Source organism: Teleopsis dalmanni, chromosome 2 (genome assembly GCF_002237135.1).
Source record: "Teleopsis dalmanni isolate 2A chromosome 2, ASM223713v2, whole genome shotgun sequence".
NCBI lineage: Eukaryota > Metazoa > Arthropoda > Insecta > Diptera > Diopsidae > Teleopsis > Teleopsis dalmanni.
The window spans coordinates 202,703,420-202,725,863 of NC_051847.1; the positions used below are offsets into that span (position 1 = coordinate 202,703,420).

A 22,444-nucleotide genomic window follows, 5' to 3' on the forward strand; every position below is an offset into this window, starting at 1 on the left:
ATTATACTGCACTATATTAAATTATTTACAAATTGCACTGAAACCACTTCTTATTGCTTATTATACATAAAAATCCTATATGCTATATGTTCTACTATAAATCTACTATAAATATAATTTAACTTATCTATATATACATTTTTTATTCCTTATCTATCTGTAAATAAATTTAATTTGTTACTGCTTTTTCTACTCCATAAATATTATATCTTTAATTGTTAAATTATTTTGCACTACATATTATTAAAAAATTATAATAAGTACATTCTTTTAGTATGATATAAATATATTTATCTATATTGTCTAATTTATCTGCTTGCTAATAAACTCTGTGTAGTTTATAAATAATTAAAATTTTTCTTAAGAAAATTATGTTTTGCGATTATGCTTATAAGATTGCTGAGACTATTTGGTAGCGATCTCAAAATTTGTCTTATAAATATTGTTTAAATACCACTTTTTTATATGTTAGAAGGTTTATACATAATTCTATTTAATCAAAGCTTTGTTAATAATATAACAAACAATACTCTTGTCTGTGGTAGCTAAATGGAGGTCTTCTCTAAGTGTATCTGTTTTAATACATATTCATTAGTTGCGTATATATAACTGATTGACCGAGAAGGGCTGTAAATAATTCCTATAGAGTCCTTATCTATGCTAAATCACTAGCCTAAAATAATGTAATGAAGAACATTGCGATGACAAATTCTTTACACCAATTATAAAAAAACTCATAGGTTCATTTAAAATATCTACTTTAAATTAACAAAATTTAATTTAAAATTAATTTAATTAATATTATAATATACTAATACAAGAGTGATTTAAACATTTATGTTAATGATTTTAAATGAATTTGTTCGACAGACCAAGGAAATTTTAAAGAAACAATACCCGTATTTTAATATGTTAGTTACGGCACAAAGGATACGTGGTAATCCCCGGTTCTTATTACAGATTTTTTAGACTTCTTACATTTATTTCACAAAGTTGAGTTATGTTATATCAATTAAGTGCTAAGTTCCAACTCCTCAGTTAGATGTAGTGCAAAATATGTTTAAAATATAAAAAGATATTACATATCAAATATTATTTTCTTAATTAATTATTTTAATACTATCAACTATTTCCTAATACTATATGCATTCTAACTATATATCTTAAATTTTATTATTATTATGAAAGTTACTAGGAATTAGTATATTATACTATATCTTAATAATAAATTAAATTTTACCATTCTGTATCTAATAACTACGATTATTAAGTTTTATTACTTACTACCTATGTACTACCTGTCTGCTATTATTAAATTTTAACTAATTTCTAGCTTTAACTATTGAATTAAAATAATTTAGCTGCTAACTTTCTATAGTTAGTTACTGCTTTCTACAAACTAATTATTGAGTACTATTAATTTAAATTAACTACAACCTAAATACTATCTATCTCTTATTATTAAATTATATTCAACTATTAATATATTTCTACTATTAATTTAAATTAATTAAGTTATTATCTATCTCTTGTTATTCTTTATATATTACTCATAGTATCTTATCCTATACTCTATTAATTTATCTAAACTGATTGCTTACCATTTACTTACTAACTGCTATTAAGTTGAATAAATGGTCACCTATATACTATTTTACTTCTATAATTAAATTTAATTCAACTATTTATTAACTTCCACTATTAAAGAAAAATATTTATAATTGATATTCTAACTATATTAATATCTATCTATCTATAAATTATAACCAATAATCACATCTTTAATCAACTACTATGTACTAGTAACTGAAATAAAATACCTACTATATACCCCATCCAAATACTGTATACTACTGCTAACTATTATACTATATACCACCTATTATTATAATTTAAAATTGTAATAATTTTATTGTTTATATTCAAAATTGATAATATATTAAACTTATTAACATATACAATTTACTTATTTATCCCTTATCAATATAAACTTTTATATAACCCCACACTGTACTGAAATAAATTTTAATAATTTTTTTATAATTTTTTATGCACTATATGCTATTATTCTATAATCAAACACAATTTTTATACTTCTAAAATATTTGTCTATAATATGTAGATTTTTTATTTTAATGCTTTTTATTTTCAATATTTTGTTTTTTAATTTAAATTATATTTTTGTTTAATTATTTTAATAATAATAATTAATTTTATTAATTTATATTTATTAATTAAAATATATTAGTAATATTTGATTTTATTTTATAAATATTTTTTTTTAGTCATTTCAGTTAAAGTATTTATTTATATTAATTTTCCTATTAAGTTGTTAAAAATATTTTTTATTTATATTTTATTTTTATTTAAAATGTTTTGATAGCAGAGACTAATGAAATCACGAGTATTGTGACGTATTGCAAACTAAACGATTTTTATAATACTTTTTTAATTCATAACATTAATGTTTTAAATATTAACTATTTCGAATAATTATTGTGCTATAAAATTTTAAAATTAATTTATATTTTAAAAATTAATTTAAAAAGAATTTCAATTAAACGTTTCACGCAATCAATGTGTATGCTTCTACTAGGCGAGCTAATAAATATCTTTATTTGTCAGAAGTACTCGTAAAAAAAAATAAAAAAAAAAATTAAAAAAAAATAAAAATAATAAAAATAAAAAAAAAAACGTAAACATTAAATTGGTTTTAATCTTTTTATAGATTTTTTATATGAATTTTTTATTTTCTATTTTTTATTCCATGCGATTTTGTTAAACCCATTTATTTTCTTTTTAATTTAAGTTTATCATAACATATATTCGTTTAATATTAAATAAAAATACTTTTCATCTTATTAAAAATTTTTTAATTCTTATTGAAAATATTAACTGATATAAGAACTTAAAATTTAATTTACAATTAATACAATTAACAATTTAAAGCATTTAAAAAAATAACAACAAAATATTTTGGCAGTATGTGGGTTTAAAATAAAAATTATTAAAATAAATATTTTAATAAAATTTTAAATTTTAAATGGACCACTGATAACTTCCTCGGCTTCTCGTTTGTGTACTTCTCCAACACCGGTGGCAGAAGTGGGAGCTTCATTCCGACCACAGTAAACAAGCTGTAGAGTTTGTTTTTTAAAGCAAATAATATACGTTAAATAAATATTAAAATTTATTTATGATATATTTTTTAAAATAATTATAGTTTTTTATTTACCTGTTTTCCAATTAAGTATTCAAAACGTGGTCGTACGAATGACCAAGCTCCCATATTTCTATGTTCCTCCTGACTCCAAATAAAAGCTGTATTGAAAAATGGTATACGAATTTTTATTTGTATTATCCATAAAAATTTTGTTCATACATATATATATATATATATATATGCATATATGTTAAATTCTAATCGTATATATGATTTTTAAAACTTGCAGCGTTGAACTTTTTAACTAAATCTTTAAAGACGTTTTCAATGTTAAAGTTAATTACATTTATTTTTTAAAAATTATTTTCTTTTTTATTTTAAGAACTTATTTCCAATAATCGAAAATATAATAAGTCAACGTAATGCTATTATATTAATAATTTCTTCTTTACTTACTCTTGGCGTTTTTATATTTTCCTAACTCTTCCTGCAGCTCGTGTATTGGGAACGGACTAAGTGACTCTAAACGCACAATTGCAGTATCCGTAATGCTTTTCGCTTTCCGTTCATCGTTCAAATTGTAGAAGTGTTTACCGCTGCAGAGTATAACTTTACGCACCCCCTCGACATTAGTAACTGCGGTGTCACCTGTCAGAAACAAAAGGAGCTTGTAAATTGCATTTCTTTATAACTGTAACAGTTACCCAAAACATTGTGGAAGTGTGTGCCTTCTTGGAAATCAGAGTGCGTGGAAGTGGCAGCCGATAAACGCAGGAGTATTTTCGGTGCAACCACTACAAGCGGTTTGCGGAAGTTGCGCAGAACTTGTCGGCGCAGCAAATGGAAATACTGTGCTGGTGTGGTGGGATTTACAATTTGTACATTCACATTATCGCTATCGGGTGCGGTTTCCTTTGAATCGCATAGCTGCAGAAAACGTTCAACGCGACATGAGCTATGCTCAGATGCAGTTCCATCGTAACCGTGTGGTAGCAGTATAACAAGTCCATTGCTGTCCATCCATTTAGCTTTAAAATTTAAATACAAAATTACTAACTTTGTTTCTCGCTATTCACACCTATGTGTGAATTGGAATTTTGTACTTACTTTCACCGGATATAATGAAATTATCAATTATGATTTGTGCACCATTTGCAAAGTCACCGAATTGTGCTTCCCATATAATCAAGTTGTTTGGATTGTCAATGGCCATGCCATACTCGTATGCTAGGACAGCTTCTTCAGATAAAATACTGTGTGCCACTTCTAATTTTCCACCTACACCACCCTGCATTTCATTGAGTGGTATATACATTTCATTATTTTGCTGATCCACTAACATGACATGACGATGAGAAAATGTGCCACGACCTACATCTTCACCACTGATACGCACATTATGCCCTTGGTACATCAGACTACCGATTGCCAATGCTTCGGCGGTAGCCCAATCGATTTTCTCGCCGGCATTCAACTTTTTTCGACGTCCCTCAATATGTGTTTTAAACAGATGCGGATGTACATGCTGCAATAAGAGACATCATACATATTTACAGTTTCTATTAACAGGACACATGAGTAGCAAAACTAAAACAACCAAACAAACAGTATCAACTCTCAACTATAAACCTTAGTAATAACAGCTTACAATATGTCCACAACACACATATCCGCCAATACAAAGAACGTATCATAACATTATTATATTGTTATTCACTTACAAATCCCTCTGGGTGTGCAACGCTTTGATGTCCAATGTAATTTAGCAGCGAATAATTGAGACCAGTGTCCCAATACGTGATAGCATCAGGCGCAGTTGTGATGCCGGACCATTGCCTTTCGAAGTATGTTGGCTCTGGCTGGTATGTGGGTGCAAGCGCCAATTCTTCATTAAGATAATCGAGAAATTTAGCGCGCATTCCAGTTGATTCCTCTTCAGACAAAATATTTTGCTGTGCAAGTTGCTCCGCATACAAATCTGGCACAGACCTGAAAAAGTAATATAAAAAATTTCATAATTTTAAATAAAAATAAACAATTAAAAAAGCAAAGAATTAAACAAAATAATACACAAAAAAAAAATAAAAAAAAAAATAAAAAATCATTCAAAAGTACCCACTTGCGATTATTTATAATCTCATAGATGGAGGGATTTGTAAATGTTGGATCATCTAATTCATTGTGTCCCCAACGCCTGTAGCAGTTCATATCAATAAAAATATCTTTACGAAAGTAACGCTGATATCGGAATGCTAATTTAGTAACTAAAGCTACCATTTCGGGATCATCGCCGTTTACATGAAAAACTGGTGCTTGTATGCTCTTGGCTAAGTCCGAAGAATAATCTGTTGAACGTCCACGTTCGCCGGGTGTAGTAAATCCAACTTGATTATTGACAATCAAATGTATTGTGCCACCAATTTCAAAGTGTGGTACATATGCCATATTCAGACATTCCTGATTGATACCTTGACCAGCAAAGGCAGCATCTCCATGTAATATTATATTAAGAACCTTGTTGGCAAATTCTTTATTGGGCTCGTTACTGAAAGCACCATCGCCAGAAGTTTGTTGTTTAGAACGCGTTTTACCCATGGCTACGGGATTTGCAGCCTTCAAATTTTATAAGAATATATTTTAAATTTATTAATATATTTATATGAATATATGTTATGTATATGTATATATTTTTTTTGTATTTTTAAAGACCATTGATTATAGTTATTATCTACAAATCTTTAATATTAATTTTGTTTTCTTGATTAAATATATGTGCATAAAATTCGTTTAACAATATTTATAAATAAATATAATTCTCAGTTACTTTAATATTACTATTATATATTAAAATAGACAGCATAAGTCATGTATTATTATAAGTTTAATACAAAATAACGACCATATATATATTCTCAGTGCATCCTGATTATTGATGTGATAAATTAGTTTGTATAGTATATTGATAATAATATCTGCAATTACGTGCATTAAATATAGTTCTAGATATTTTACTTAAGATAAAAGATATACTTTTTGTTTTGCAAATTTGTTTATCAATATTTATCGATAAATATAATTCTCAGTTACTTTAATATTATTTTGAATACTATAAATAAACAGTATAAGTTTTAACTGTAAAAATAGTTTTGGGAAATTGGATATAACACAGCAACATAACTGTCTGAGCACGTCTGAACGCTTCAGCATAGATTCTGTGTCAGTTAGTCGCTCATACAGCTGGGTGTATATTAGAGTGAATAAGATAATGCTTCCGAAAAAATGATTAGAACTGGTATCTCGAAAATTTGTTAATTCAGTAAAGTGGTAATGTGTTATGTTAAGCCTTTTCCGAGTTACTGCATCTGGACACTTTTACTCTATGATGGCTGGGGGTTTCTTCAGAGTCCCGCCCATCTCACTGACTAATTTGAGTATTCCTTATAATCTTCGTTATTATTCAATGATTGATCTAAGATTTGTGTACCGCCTTGTGTGGTTAGTGATTACTCTGAGATTAGATAGTGCTAAATAGGGCAGCCTGTCGGTTTTCGCAGAGTTTCAGTGGGAAGCTATATTGTCCTCTTATAATGTTACCCAGTTAAGAAATTACCGCGGTATCAGGTTTGAAAATTTATTCGGTATTTGGTGATATTTTAGCCATTAAGGTTATTGTGCAATGTTTCATAAAATTCGAATTTTATTTTAAAATTTGAAATGTTTAAAAAAATAATTAATTATTAATAGATTAAAAAATTAAATAAAATAACAAGTTTTACTACAATGTTCAATTTCAATTTGCAACTTTTTTGCAGTTTCTAATTTTTAACATATACGTAACATTATAACTTTAACGAGAAAGTCAGATAGTAGTACCCTTTCTGTATCTAAGCTGATAGTAGAATATATTTTATAGATACATTGTTATACTTAATATAATAAATTTTTTTCGACATTTCTATCCGTATTTATGTTTAATATTTGTTAATGAGTAACTTAAACCAGAAATATACATTACTTACTTCCAAATGTGAAGGATTTCGTATTAAGCTCAAACGTATATTTTTACCGTCCACATTTAAATCTTCTGATGTATCTGCATAGAAATAGTTGGGTAGAAAGTTTATAACAGTAACAAAAACCAAAACAAAAACAAAAACAAGTAGAGAAAACATATAAAATAACCGAAAATAATTTATTTAAATAGTTAAGCCATGTAGTATATAACGAAAGTAACGTGAAACTTACGGAAATGACTTATAACATCCGACATGGCTGATACGCCATCAGCAAATTCAGATTTTCCGGTTAGTTTACGAAAAACTTTGGCTGGTCGCATATTCAGAAGGGCCGTTTGAAGTGGTGTGCGTCCACGATGTGGCATTGCAACCACAATATGCTCGATTTCCTCTATAAAATTAAATTAAGTCGTTAGCTGACAAATGGCAGACAACATAGCTGTATCACATAAACTTAAGTTAACTTGGATTTCAGTTAAATATTATTCTGCTGTGAGCTATGCTCGCAAGTTTATTGCAAACAAAGTTAAAGTTGCAAACTAATCGAATGAAATATATTTGCTCATCTAAAGTAAAATAAAATTGAGTTCACTTTTTATAAGTGCCTTGCATTTGGTTCATTTATCTTATTTGAGTTTCTTCGCCGATAAAGTTTGTTAGACTATTTTCATTCCTTTTTTTCTACTATTTTGTAAAAAATTACTAATACCTACATACCTTTTGTGCTATTTTGCAGCAATTGCCAGAAAAATGCTAACAAACTTTCAGCACCCTCGCCACCGTACCGTTTGACAGTTGGAAATTTCATGGCCATAAAGTTGTCCCAGGCTTGTGACTTAATTAGTAATTCGGCAATTTGTTTGCGGGATTCATTGCTCATTGTCTGGCCGGCGAGCTGCTCAAAATGCAACGTTAACCATTCGCGTTCCTCGAGGCTCTACAGAACGGAAATTTTACAGATTTAGTTTAAAATGGTTTTATTTTCATTTTATTTAAAATGAAAAATTATTTAATAAATGCGAACACACACATCTTTAACGAAATATCTAACTGTGCAGATACTATATGTACGTTACAAAGTTTGCTTTACCAACCTCAATATATGAAAATTCCGCACTAACTGCTGAGCCGCAATAAATCTGTTTCAACGTTGCCTCCAGTTCTGCTATCGTAGATTTTCTCTCTAATGTGGGTGCATTAAGTAATCCCTGCGGTTTGACGGTTTCTCTGGATTTAAGTCCATAGAATTCTGGTCTCAATTCAGCGATACTGTGCAATGCAAACAATAGTTTCATATTTTCAACATTTATCTGTATGATGTTTCTCATCTCTTGCTGAAGAATAACTTTTTGTTAATAACGCATTTGCTTACCTTTCACTGTTTGGTTGGATACTGATGGGATTTACAGTTGCCAATTTGTGCCCATGTTTGCGAAAAGCCTCAACCCAACGATACACATTGCCTTGAGCATTTCTAGATTGCAGTACTTCATCTGGTACTGTTCCGAAATGAAAATATGAACAAATTTTTAAATGCGAAAAATAGAACTTTACTTTTTTGTTAAAAATAAGCAAATAATTGCCAAAAATCTGTGTTTTATACAGATTAAATAAATGCGACATAGAACATACGCTAATATACATTTCTAAAAATATTGAATATACCATATTACTATTATTAGGAGCTTAAATACACTGGGGCTGGAATAGCACTATTATGCATTGCCTCGCATTATGATTACGTTTTATATAGTAAGATTCATGTAAATTTAATCAGATAATGATTATAGATTATATTACTCTGGAGTGTATATGGCGATATAAAACATTATTTAAGTGGTAAAGACTTTACCTGCTAACGGCAAGTTACTCCCAGCGAGTGTGCTATGTATTTTTTAATGTTCATTGAACGATATACGCAAGAGTCACCTTATTCATCAAGGTATACCAATAACCTGAGGTACAGCATTGAGTTCAGAAACCAACTTATTTGATATTATGTGCTTAGGTAAGTAATTGTTTTGTTTGACATTTATACCATGTGATCTTAACAAACTCTGTTTTATTTAATAATAAACACCACTATTAAGCAAGTCATCACTTTCCTCCACTTTTTTGAAGGTGTGGAAGTTTTGATATACCTGAATCTCTAAGATACCTGTGCCCAATGGAAACGATAGGTAATACGATATATACGAGTTTGTTCTAATCCCACTACAAATTTACTTCTTGTTGTTGATATTAACTTAACTTGATTAAAAGCATAGCAAACAAGGCTCTTAATGTAAATAAAACCAAAAGCTGTGATCCTAGAACTATCTAAGATAGTGTAAAAGAACTAAAGCATGAAGATCACTTATATGTTCCATAAATAATTTTGTTTCTCAGTGACTTTGAACCTTTGATGGATACCATAAACTGAATAAAATAAATAATTAGGTGTTCGATGAGATATTTCACCGTGATCCAAAAGTTGTAACAATAAACAAAGACATCATTGATATAGGATAAATATACTATAACTTGGTAGTTCTCTAACAGCATTTCCGAGCTTCAAGTTTATTGCATAATAGAAAAATAAAACGTAAAGTAGGAAATGCATGATGTTCTATGTTTTATTTTTTCACTATTATTAATATAATCCTTATATGATAAATTGTAGTGGGAATTCTCACCTATATTAATTTATATAAATTTTATTTACCATAATACTGAATGTTTTTACTAACAGATGATATTTTCATTGATCCAGAGAAGAGTTCACGTTCAGTTAGGACAGAATGAAGCTACTCTAACATATAAGCATAAATATAATTCCACATTCGACCCTCAACGTTTATATCCGTTTACTAATCATGTCGCAGATCAGTGGTTAAAAATATTTTTTTTTTGTCTGTGAATTCTATAAAATGTATTAATATAATGTATGAAATACACTTTAATATATAAATTATAAAATAACATGAATGTATCTCAGTAGAAAATTAAATATGTCATGCCTACATTTTAAGATATATACACTTTAGAAGTAATATCTAAATTATTACAAGTGGAATACCTAAAAAGTATTAAAGTTTCTTAATCCTAATCATTTTTTTTGGTTTTTTTTATTAAAATAGAGTTTTTAACTTTGGTGTCCTTTTAACCATTTACTATAAACATACCTTAAAAGCTTGCTAGCTTTGCTGACTTGAGTTATGAGCAAGTGAAAGTGTAAACAAACAGGATGACATCAACATCCTTTAATAAATACACACTTACTTGACATCTCTACCAATGAACCATTGCCATAAATTTTCGGTTGTTTAAATAAAATCTTTGGTCTTCATAGACGGTACTAAACAGTAAAAGATTTTTTCTGTTAGCCTTTCTTTGCTGCCCAAAAATTTGCACACCCAAAACCACTCACGCAGACACACAAATATAAGCCATAGCAAAATCTAATAAATCTACTCCTCCGAAAGGTCACGCTGCACAGTGTTTGGTATCCAGTGCTCTCAATATTACAATATCCTGTGCTCGGCTATGAAAAATAACAAGAATTGCCAAATATAATTCATCATTTCTTTTGTGTACACAATTGCTTGTTAGAGTTATTGAAATGTATTTATTATCCTTTAATCATACTTTCGGGTCAACATGGATTAAGACGGAAAATACGAGATGTGTGTTGACTAAAATCTTTACGCTTTCGATGTGAAGGAATTGAAATCAATGAAATATTACAGAAGTTTTTTTTTCAGCAAATATACAGTAAATAAAATAAAGGGAATATTTTTTATAAATATGTATCATACATAATACTCAAATGTATATATAAATTATATTATATGAACTTCTTTATAAATTAAATAGAAGTATGAATATACTTGGAATTTTTCTAATTTATTTATTGAATTTATTTATATTCAAAGAAAATTATTAATTTTTGAAAAGCGATTGATTACTCGAAAAAAAAACGTGAGAGATATAATAAATAAAAATTGATAACCTTAAAAATCCACACCTGTAGAAGAAAACGTAGTATCGAAGGAAAATTAATGAGCTTATTTTGAAAATGTTATTTTTTTTCATTGAAAGACATTTTATTGGAGAAAATTTGTGCATGGAAAAAATTATTGTATAGAATTTCGGTATAAGTTTTTCAAATAACAGCAGTCTCCAACTTTTTAAAAAATTTAACTGAATTACATGAAGTTTAAGAAAACTTTGAGTCATCATATCCCAATGTAAAACAGTGGATGACTGACTTCAGAAGCACAGATAGGATGAGCGACTTTTAGATACGACGACTTATATATGCCCATAGTAGCACCAATTGACAATGGTGATTCTTCATCAGTTCTTCAGACTGACATCGTTGCTAATGAAATCATTAACAAATTCTAAAGTTTAGTCGCAAGCCATCAGCTCGATATCCGAGCGACGCACATTTCTACCAGTAATCGACATATACTTTCGTTTTGCCCTCATTCACCGGTAAGACTACTTTTGCAGATTTCTTTTCGATAGCAGCAAAAGCAGTCGTAACATCATGTTTGCTATGCTTAATGATTCGAAGTCGTCGGCGTATGCAAGAAGCTGTAGACATTTATTGAATATTGTGCTATTACGAAGAACATCTGTCCTGCTTATGACGAAATTATATAAATCACATGATAGGGGATCACCTTATCTAAAGCCTTGTGCGATATGAAAAGGTTTGGAGAGTCGATCCTACCTTGACGGAGAAAGTTGGAGTATCATTGGGAAAGCTGTATCGAGTTAGGTAAATATTAAGTCGAAGTATAAACAATACAATATTTCGAAATGTTTGTTTTTATGTAAGGCGGAAAGCTTTTTGAACATCATAAGTATAAAAATCTTTTTCTGTGTTTTAAAAAACGCAGTAGGAAAATCGAACACATAAAATTTAGTGACAATCTAAGATTACTTTCACATGTGCTGTTAGGATACCCTGCGCTAATTCACATACGAAATAGGCTCCTGGGAGTGTATATTTTTACGGAAGAGGCAATAAAACTCTGTAAAGTAGATTCTATACTACTTTTAATTGACGCAACAGTGTTTAGAGACCTATTCTTAACCCAGAAGGTGGCACAATAGACCCGACGGTCGCAGTGCCACATCTCCTTACTATAATAATAATAGATTACTTTATTTGTATTAAAAGCTTTAGGTTAAATTGTCATTGTTAGATTTTTTGTTAATTTAATTTATTAATTTTAAGACAAAAATTATTTAAATAAATATCAGCGAAAACAATTATTTATTATTTTTGCTACAAGATTTTTTTTCTTAAAACAATTAACAAAATAAATTAATAAATAATTTAATTCTTTTAATTTTTTTTTCATTAATTATAAAAATTGCGAAAAAAGTAATAAAAACAAAAACAACGAATCACATAGACACAATTTTGTAGATTTGCAAAATATTTTGATTGAGTTGGGAGAGTGGAGAGTGAACATAACATAACATACGATTGTTTATCCGGTATTATTGTTGTTGTTATGTATCTGTGGAGAAAATCAAAACAAAACAAAACTAAAAACAATCGAAAGCGTACGAAAACTGATTAAGTTTGCTTATCACAGAACAACAGCATTAGAACTTTTATTATTGTTTCTTCTTGTTTTTTTCTCAGATTATTTGCACTTATCAGTAGAAAAAGATTTCATTTATCTGCAAAGTTTTAGTATCAAAACTTAAACTTTTTATGTAGAATTTAATAATTTAATATTTATTTTACACATTTTTTATAATTTAATTGATCGAAATATATTTTTTCTGCTTTGCAATTTACCTCTAAACTCGCGCTTTGGCAAAGGTCGATAACCGTACACGCCTTTTTTACTATGATAACATCGCCGAAAATGACGTAAAATCGCGTTGCTGTGGGGATTTTTTAATTGATGGAACAACATATTTATTTCTGATAATCTAATAAATAAAAAACTGATTAAAATCTAAATATTAGATATATTATTAACGGGCTATTGCGTCTTATATGCGAAACAAACTTAACGGGAGCACGGCCGAAACAATACTGTAGCCCCCCATAAGCGAACATTATCATTATAGCGGCTTCGTAATATCTTCTCATATTTGATATTTGTATTAAAAAATTCTTTCTAAAATTAAGTGCATGAATTCTCTATCTTTTATTATGGAATTATTTCTGCTCTGAATTGTTAAGCCACATAAAAACTCTTTCAAAAACAAGAAGATTGTGCTCTTTATTTTTATTCATTCACTTATTTATCAGATAGACCCAAAAATATACTATGAGAAATACTATTAGTAAATCAAAGATTTTGTTTATAATAAAATTTTAGGCGATTTTTATTTGAGCAGTAAAATAAAAATATCTATAAAATAAATAAGACCTCTACGAACAGAACAGTATTGAAATTTTACAATTAAAAATAAAAATATAATTAATTAATTCAATTATTCTACAGCTGGTGTGTGATTTCGTTCTAATATAAACATAGTGAATTTGTTAATAAAACTTTCCCAACCAATTAACAAAACTCCAGCAAAATGTCTAAACATAAAAAGTCAAGTACGGCTTTGGGTCAGTTAGCGCTGACTTTGGATCAGTTAGCGCTGACTCTGAACTTCAAATTTGGCAGGGCACAAGCTCGATTCCTATAGTGCTTGCAATCTCCAAAAAATTATTTACGATTAATTAAATACAAGAATTGTCTCCAAGACCGCTGATGGTAGGTATTTGGGAATACTCGAAGCAGTTGTATGGTCAATTAAAAAATTCAATTAAATAAAATAATATAAAATAAATTTTTGTTGTTGTAGTTCACTACTCTTCGAAAAGCCTCTTTATAAATATTATATATAAAAATTCAAAGATATTTTAAACATAAACTTTTTAAGAAATATTGCTTGAAGCTATACCATCTGAATGAGTTAGTTTACTATAAAGTCAACATAAAGTTTATATTAGGAAAATTAATATAGTGTATTTACAGTAATCACTTAAAAGCATGTATTGATAAAAATTTATTAATACTTATTTCAATAAATTTAGATCTCAATTTCCTTAGACTGAGTTTGGTAGATACAAATGACACATCATTTTAGACTTATGAGTGAAGTCTAATTGTTCTGTGATACCAGTGATTCCTTTATTATCGGTTGAAGTTGTAACGAACGGTTTCGTTGTCGTCGTTGTTTTTTTTGTTTATACTTTATTAGTTCTAATAAAATTAGTTCTAATTAGTTATTAGTTCTAATAAATAGTTCAAATAAAAATATACAATATGTTAGTACTAAATATATTGTAAAATTTACATACACCAAATAAAAATAAAAATAAATTTACGTTATTCAGTCATTGTCATTCGACTAGGAATTCTGTTGGAAGAGAAGCAATAGTTATTCTTGGAGTCGTTGAAATCGTATTCCTTCTGGCACATGAAGACGTAGAACCATGGTATGCTATGCTTTTCTGTTTTTTCTATTATTAAAATATTCCCTGCGCACCGTGACGTAAATACCGCCGTTGTGCTTATTTAAATATTTAAAATATAAGTATTAATATTATTAAACAAAACACATAATTATTTTTACTAAAAATAAATATAGTATGTATACTATATATTTAGTTTAATATATTTCTTAATAAATATATTATAAATATATAAATTCATATCATTTTAGATCATATCAAAGTGCTACAACTGTGTAGATGCAGATTTGTAACTCAATAGAAAAAGCAACCTTATATGGACAATACTAAGTTATCAGGAGATTAGAAAACAGGTGTTTAGGTATATTTTGTCGATTTCGTGACTTTGATTTCTTAAACTTTACCTTTTTTTGTTATGTTTATTTCTTAACATAACAAGAACAAACATTTCAACGTCCCTTTTATCAAAAATTTTAATAATAACTTTTAGTTTTTATAGTATTCTCAGTCATAGGTTATGTTAGGTTGAAGTGACAGCCTTGTACAGTAAATCTCATTTAAGCACATATATTAATCAGTTTTTATATTAGGGATGAATACTGTCAGTTACGTCAAACTTGAAGCACCACTCAAAAGATGAAACTTCCTTACATCTAGTCCACAAACAGCTTCCATATGAGAAGATGTGAGTTCCCAATCTAGTAGAATGGAATCTGTTAACTCTATAAACTTGACTATATCCGTAACTTGAAAGAATAAAAGCTATATCAGATCAGTTAAAAAATGGGCTAAACGATTTTGAATTTGATGCATGAATAATGAATCACAGTTTTCTTCTTATCCACAGAACCACCACCCCAATAAAAGCCGTTAGATGTTTAAGTCAGTCTTATTGCAGTCCTTAATATGCAGTGACCAGGTATTTATATTTAATTGTCAGTTTAGCTACTGCAAGAGAAATAACAATTTAAAGGAAAAAAATTAGCTGCTTTGGCAAGTTCGCTCGATTTATAGTTATCCGATATATATTTGTATCTAGGTACCCATATGAGTATACAGAATACAGAAGCCTATAAAACATATTGGGAGAAGCTTGGTATTCTGGAAGTACAAGAAAAACAACTCTATCGGACATTAGAGTTTTCAGTGCAGTTTCCTATTCAAGATGCTTGCAACATTCAGAAAGCGAAACTGAGCAACTCATAAGAGAAGCCCAAAATTCTTAAACAAGAGAGAGGGACAATACTAATGAATATCAGAAGATACGGCAGTTAAAGTGAGATACTAAGATTAACTATTTTCTAAGTATTAGAAATATTTTACTGCCAACTTTGTCATTTAGTTTGAAGTTTTCAGTGTGAAGTTTTTATCCTGTTAGCAGCGACTACTCTATCCAGAGCCCAGTAAGCTTTTCTTGATATGAGAGTGTTCTGGACCAGCGGCTTGCAGTTTTAAGTCTATTTGCGATTCACTTCTTTTACAATAAGTACAATAAGCTTCGTTATCATTATGTCATTTTCAATGTCAAATATTGTCATATGTAGTCATATGATATCATATTCGCATTCTTGTCATGTAAAGAAAACGCATTCGACACACCAGTCAATTATAATTGTCATTCAAAATGACTTAGTAAAAGCAAGACATTAGTCTTATTTCCTTTAAAACTGCACAGATTGCAATGAAACGATAGATGTCTTCCGTGACTTTCGTAAAGAGCATATTTGAGTCTAAGCAGTTCAATTTGGAATTCAAAAATTGTACGTTCACTTATGTTTTTCGGAGTGTATTTTCATTGAAGTAGTTTGATTATAGTTTAATCTGCAATACTGTAAGTTCGCACAATATATCAGAGTTCCAAATTCTTTATAATATTTAAGTATAAAAGATCATTTCGTTTTTTTTGGAAATATTCTATACTATACATTTTTTTGGTTAGTGAATGGCTTTGTTAGTATTTAATTTCTTTCTTTATTATTGTTTATTTTTTTTGGATTTCACTATCCTGCGAAATGAAGTATCTAATGATTGCGTTTTTATCACATTCTCATACTACTATGACTTTAATGTTTTATAAATAAATAGCGGATGTAAAAATTACAACGATTAAAAGAAATTTGTTCTAGGAATGTCGCATTATTCATACAACATTCAATACAAATGTACCGGTGATAACACGGTTTTCATATCTCGTCATATATCTCAATTGATACAACTACAAATGATTAAGTGAATCACATTGAATATATATACAAATTGTATAGAATTAAATTGAAAAAAATTGCTTTGTTTTCAAAATATTTCTTAACTTTTTTATGCGATAAATATATTTTAGCCCTAAAACCGCTTTTTTTGCTGTACAATTTTTTTTATCAATTATAAAAAAAAGTCTTATAATGATAAGATAGTTAACATTTTTGAGATAAAGTAGCATAAAGTTTCACAATAGCAGGTGAAAAATGAGCCAAATGAAAAATTCAACCAACGCCCCGACTTTAGTAACATTTTTTCCGTAGAGCCGTGTTGGACGCATTTTTCCCAAAGTGGTAAAGACCAGAGAATTTTAAATTAAAATTTTTGTGATAAAAACATTTGGCTGATAAGATTAGCCAAATTAATAGAACAATGATGTCATAATGTGAAAATTACTACATTTTTCAATAAATATAAAATTAATATGTGTATTTAAATTATTATTTCTTGCATTTTTAGTAAAATATTAGCGTTACAACACAAAACGAACAAAATTTTTAACGAAAATTCGAATAGAAAACGATTAGACGATGCGTTTTAAATTATTTTTAGCCAGTTTACTGGCATGTGGCTTCATAGCCTATGTAATAGCAAATGAAAATATATCTTTGGAACAAGAAAATGATGCTATATTAATAAATTCAAGTAACAATGTCAATAAAAAAATCTCAAGTGCCGCTGAATTTGTGGAAATTGCGCCCGTGGTGCCAGTGAACAGTGAAAAAGTGAATATTGTGAAGCAGCCATCGACTGCTAAAGCTAATGTACAAGTAAATCCCGTTGCACCCAAAGTGAACGCTAATGTTAAGCCAATCTTGGCCAAAGCCAGTAACCTTTTAGTGCAAAGTTACAAAAATATCACAAAGTCTCAAACATTTGAGCAACGTTCCGGTGCACTTAAAATGTTAAACTTCGATGATTACATGGGAGAATTGGGTTATGACGTCTACAATGATAACGGTTACAATTGGTGTAAGTACAGAATATGCTACATAAATTAATTTATATTATTGAAATTATGTATAACTGAACCATAGGCTTAGTACTTCAGGGAGACACATACCATTAATACCATTATAATGTATTTATTATTATTTGCTGTTTAGGTGTGACATAATTTAAGTTAATAATAAATTTTATTTTATATGTATAGACAGCAAATTATATATATTTTTTAGTTCATTATATAATTAATGACACATTTTTTGAATACTTCCAATACACCTGTAAAATTGCATATACCAAGAAATATTTTAATATTTATTTAGTATGAATTTTTTTTTCTAAATTATTCTTTTATTGACTTTGTTGTCTTAGTCATATTTAATTGGCGTATTTATGTGCACACATTTATTAAGCATTATCTTATCTATTGATTCAGGAAAGTAACTCATATTTACCTGTCAACTTGCCTAACCGTTAGTATGAAGCTTATTGTAAAAACTAAACCTACAAACATACAAACGATTTCATTTTGTACCGATAAGATAAGAACTTAAATAGCTTTGCAGGTCTTATTGGCACAGTCAACGCATTATTTTTAGGCCAAAATATATATTACAATTGTGATGAAACAACAAATACTTACACTCAAGAAAATTAATATGTCACACCTTGAAAAAATTTTTTAATAAATTATCATTTATATGTACATATAATGGTAAAATAAAGTAGAAATTGGTAACTAAAAAATATAATATTTTGTTACTAATAATATAATAATATATGTTATTATTATTATAATATAATATAACGAAATTAAATTCTCTAATGACTTACTCATTGATATTATTCAAAAAATTTTAATTTACAGAATATATATTTAACTTACATATATGCATAAATGTCAAAATACAGTTTTATCATTCTACTAACAGTTCCGGTTTTAGTACCATCAACGCTTTATAGTAGACAGGTTTTAATAAACATAAGCTTTGAGCTACTTCTTCAATTATTACATATAATGTTAATTATAATGTTATAATGTTAATATAATGTTAATTATATTCGTTGAACTATTTATACATTTGAATATCTTTCATGACAGTTTAGATATATCTTTAGGTCACAGTCTGCTTCACAGTGTTAGTCCAATACCAAATTTTGTGAATTTTGATTTCCATAATCCTAAGGTCTGCTTCTACTACACTGAACCATAGATTCCTATACCTTTAAATTGCACTTCAGACATTTTCGTTTTCTTCTGTTTCAAGGATCGATTTCAAGTGTGTTCTCATTCGATTTTTAGATAACTTAGCCAAGATATCTTAAAGGTTGTACTGTAGCAGGCCTTATATGTGCATTGTTGGACAGCTGTTCCATTTCGGCGCAGTATAGGAGTTTAAAATTATCTACATCGAGATTTAAGAAACCATTAATTTTGTTAAATAATTTTCTATCTAAGATTGTTTGTCCTCTTAAATCTTGAGCCTTGAACTTAGGTGTTCTTAAGAATTAAACCATTTTATATATTTCAATTTTTTTTCACTTGATAAAAGTTTCGACTTATATTACTAAAGACGTGTATAATAATCGATGAATAACTCCCACTAGTGAATTGAATAACGGCTATAATAAATAATGACGTTTAGATACTTGAAATCTTGTCAGTGTTCATAATTATAGGTTATATATACCGAGATATTTGAGTTCTACTTAAAATGTTTATATGTTATAAATGTAATATGTAAATTAGTAATAATATGTTGTATGATTTAGTATAGAAACCAAAAACTTGTATAGATTTTAAAAAAATCTTAATTATAATATTGATAGTTATTAATATAAATTAATATATATATATTAACTTATATATGTATGTCTAGAATTTTGATTTTTTTAATGCTTAATAACATACAAATTATTATTAATATACTTATATTGTGTACTTAGAATAGATATCAAAGAATTAGATATAACTGAAAATAAACTTTTACCATTATTTTACGTTTTTAGTTACTCTCAACAGTATCATAGACTACTAGTACGAAAATTAATTAAGTATTATTTAATGTGATTTAATTAATTTTAAAGTAAACTATGAATAAGAAACTGAACTTCTATGTCCTTTGCCTTATGTAAGTATTATATAGTTTATTAAACTCTTTTAAGTATCTGTTATACTGAATATAAAAGACCTGCCTGCTAGTTATACTGCTAGCGCTGTACTATCAAAAGAAGATATATAGAAAATATTATATTTTTTAAAAAATTATTTTAGCAAAAAATATAGTGTTACTAATATTAAAAATTAAAAACTAAAAATTTTAGACAAGTCGTTTAAAATTTCTTTTTAGAATACATAGAAACACTGCTCATCTTTCTAATATTACCTTGCCTTGAACTTCTTAATATAAGTTTCTAATACCTTTTGACAACATATATTTTTAAATAAAGTAATCATATTATATTATATCAGTATAATTAGATTTTAGAATATAAGTCGACTGTCTAATCAAATTTCTAACAAACACTAAACATTACTGTTGTTACTTCAGTAAAATGCTTACTATCAGCTTAGTAAGCAAGTTGAAAAAATTAAAATACTTTATCTAACATTTTTGAATGGTTGTAAAACAGCAAATTCTGCTTAAAAAATTGCTGCCTTTGATTGAGTATTTAATAACGATTTTTAATTTGAGATAAGTTTGTTTGCATAGAACCTGTTAACATGTACGAGTATCTACGAGTATATAAAAACCATAATAAATAAAATAAAACAAAGTGAACTGAACTCAAGTTAAAGTAATTTATAATTCATTTACTTCTTTGAAATTGTAGTACCTACACTTGTTCGATATTTATATCTGATTTATATGTATGTGATTTTCTGATATTGGTTAGACATGATATCATCGCTCGACTAATACCTATCAAAGTGTTTTTCATTTAATTTTGAATGTCACCTTCACTGAAAAAAGAAAAAAAAATTCTTTTACTATATTTTTTAATTTTTTCTGTAATATTGCATTTGCTTGTCAGTATTTCAACGCCAAGCAGTTGTGGAAAATTTCATATTAAACCTAAGCACATAGGTAGCTAAGCAGCTACCTAGTGATATTTGCATCCATTTATGCATTTTACGATGATAGTGTGTCATGCACACTGTTGGCATCATAAAAGGGATTAACGTATAAATTCAATTATGCACATGTAGATATGTAATTTTCAGATTTATGTGCGAATATTATAGTTTGTATTGGTTTATGGAATATCACAAGGTTAAAGTGGCGTAAAATGTGAAATTTTACAGCTTGGGATAGTGTAGTAAAATGAAATTCTATTGAATTTTTTGATATGTATGTAATTTAGTTGTACATAAATGTGTACCATAAAATTTGCTCAGATTTGCATTTATAGATATATAAATTAGGACATCAAATATTATACGAATTGTGTGAAGCTTCAACCATATTGATGTTCGAGCATGTTGCTACAACACTGCAACCCACTTGAAAATGTTCGAAGATCAATTGACGTTTGAACATTTGAATTTTTATAGACCCAAACAAAAAAAAAATTTAACTTAAGACAGTTGGAACATACCATGTCTTTGATTCAAATATTTGAATTCAAGTATATACAAGTTACTCCAGCATCTAATGTTCAAAGACTTCAAGGTATTAATAAAAATACTTCCTTTAAACAAAATTTAAGACTCCTAACATAGCCAAAAATTCAGTTTTCTTAATAATAGAATCAAGTTTGATTTTAAGGTTTAAGTTAAATTAGATAAAAGAAACATTATATAGGAATTATTCAAATAATGGATAAGGATTACACTACAAAGCATAGCTAATCAGGGATTTATTTAAAAGTCTAAATGTTAGAGTTTCTCTTCCCATATGTGACCTTGATATATATGGATGCTAATATTGGCAGGTAGAAGCTCTGTTTCGAAGAATATTATGGGCTTTACTCAAACGAGTCTTCCTTTTTGGTTAGCACCAAATAACTATGACAGCTGCATTATTTTGCTCTATAAAGGGTAGTGTTACCTGTAGATATTCAATTTGAGACTATTCTAGCACATTATTATTAGTAAAAGGGATAGTACACTGCGACTTAAAATATCTATTCTAGAACATTAAGGAATTGACATACATATATATGTAGAATATATGATATTATTTTATTGTGAAAGACGCAAGTAATTCTACTGTAAATACTTCACTAAAAGTAAACGTATCATCTTGTATTGATTATAAAATTAATAATTCTTTAATGGTTATTGCGTTACTTACTCTACTGAAAATTGTTAATAGACTCGTGATAGAGAAACTTTCTAAAATTATATCTATTTTTCTTTTAATTTCAAACTTCGAGACACTGAATTAATTCGTTATATTATAACAAATCTGAGTTATGAAAACATTGTGTAGTTCTAGAATCATAACAATTCAGGCATTCTTAGAGATCATACCCATCAAACTCAGTAAATCATCCAAATATTCTTAAATTGTGTTCATGTAAATTGTGATAAAGGTAGAAACTTTATCTCTAAGTGGTATATGATCATTCAAATTAAATGAGAATTTTTACGAAAATTGTTTGATTTTTATAGCTTTGAGTACCTAAATT

General features: G+C 28.0%; 2 protein-coding genes across 2 annotated transcripts in view; one reads left to right on the forward strand and one right to left on the reverse strand.

Moving 5' to 3' along the window:
- Positions 1-2,983: 2,983 nt before the first annotated feature.
- LOC119683263 (probable 2-oxoglutarate dehydrogenase E1 component DHKTD1 homolog, mitochondrial) lies at positions 2,984-13,214 on the reverse strand. The gene is made up of 13 exons (XM_038096904.1): positions 12,986-13,214; positions 8,552-8,678; positions 8,274-8,448; positions 7,897-8,116; positions 7,409-7,570; positions 7,183-7,256; positions 5,283-5,776; positions 4,885-5,152; positions 4,271-4,688; positions 3,868-4,191; positions 3,620-3,811; positions 3,236-3,321; positions 2,984-3,137 (listed from the first exon to the last, which is right to left on the reverse strand). The coding sequence occupies exons 1-13, from the start codon at positions 13,104-13,106 to the stop codon at positions 3,033-3,035; spliced, it is 2,766 nt and encodes a 921-aa protein (XP_037952832.1). The 5' UTR covers positions 13,107-13,214; the 3' UTR covers positions 2,984-3,032.
- Positions 13,215-17,123: 3,909 nt separating this feature from the next.
- Positions 17,124-22,444, forward strand: part of LOC119676581 (protein mesh-like) — a 27,082-nt gene continuing 21,761 nt past the window's right edge. The window contains exons 1-2 of the mRNA XM_038087823.1: positions 17,124-17,157; positions 17,324-17,836. Of these exons, the coding sequence (XP_037943751.1) occupies positions 17,395-17,836 (442 nt within the window). The 5' untranslated portion in view covers positions 17,124-17,157; positions 17,324-17,394. The remainder of the gene's footprint in view (positions 17,158-17,323; positions 17,837-22,444) is intronic.

Bases quoted from the DNA above. Each gene is read 5' to 3' on its own strand.
- LOC119683263 (XM_038096904.1), bottom strand. From the start codon at position 13,106: ATGTTGTTCCATCAATTAAAAAATCCCCACAGCAACGCGATTTTACGT. The intron at 8,117-8,273 runs GTTGGTAAAGCA...TCCGTTCTGTAG, and splicing joins CGGAATTTTCATATATTGAG to AGCCTCGAGGAACGCGAATG. The intron at 3,812-3,867 runs GTAACTGTTACA...TGTTTCTGACAG, and splicing joins ACACTTCCACAATGTTTTGG to GTGACACCGCAGTTACTAAT.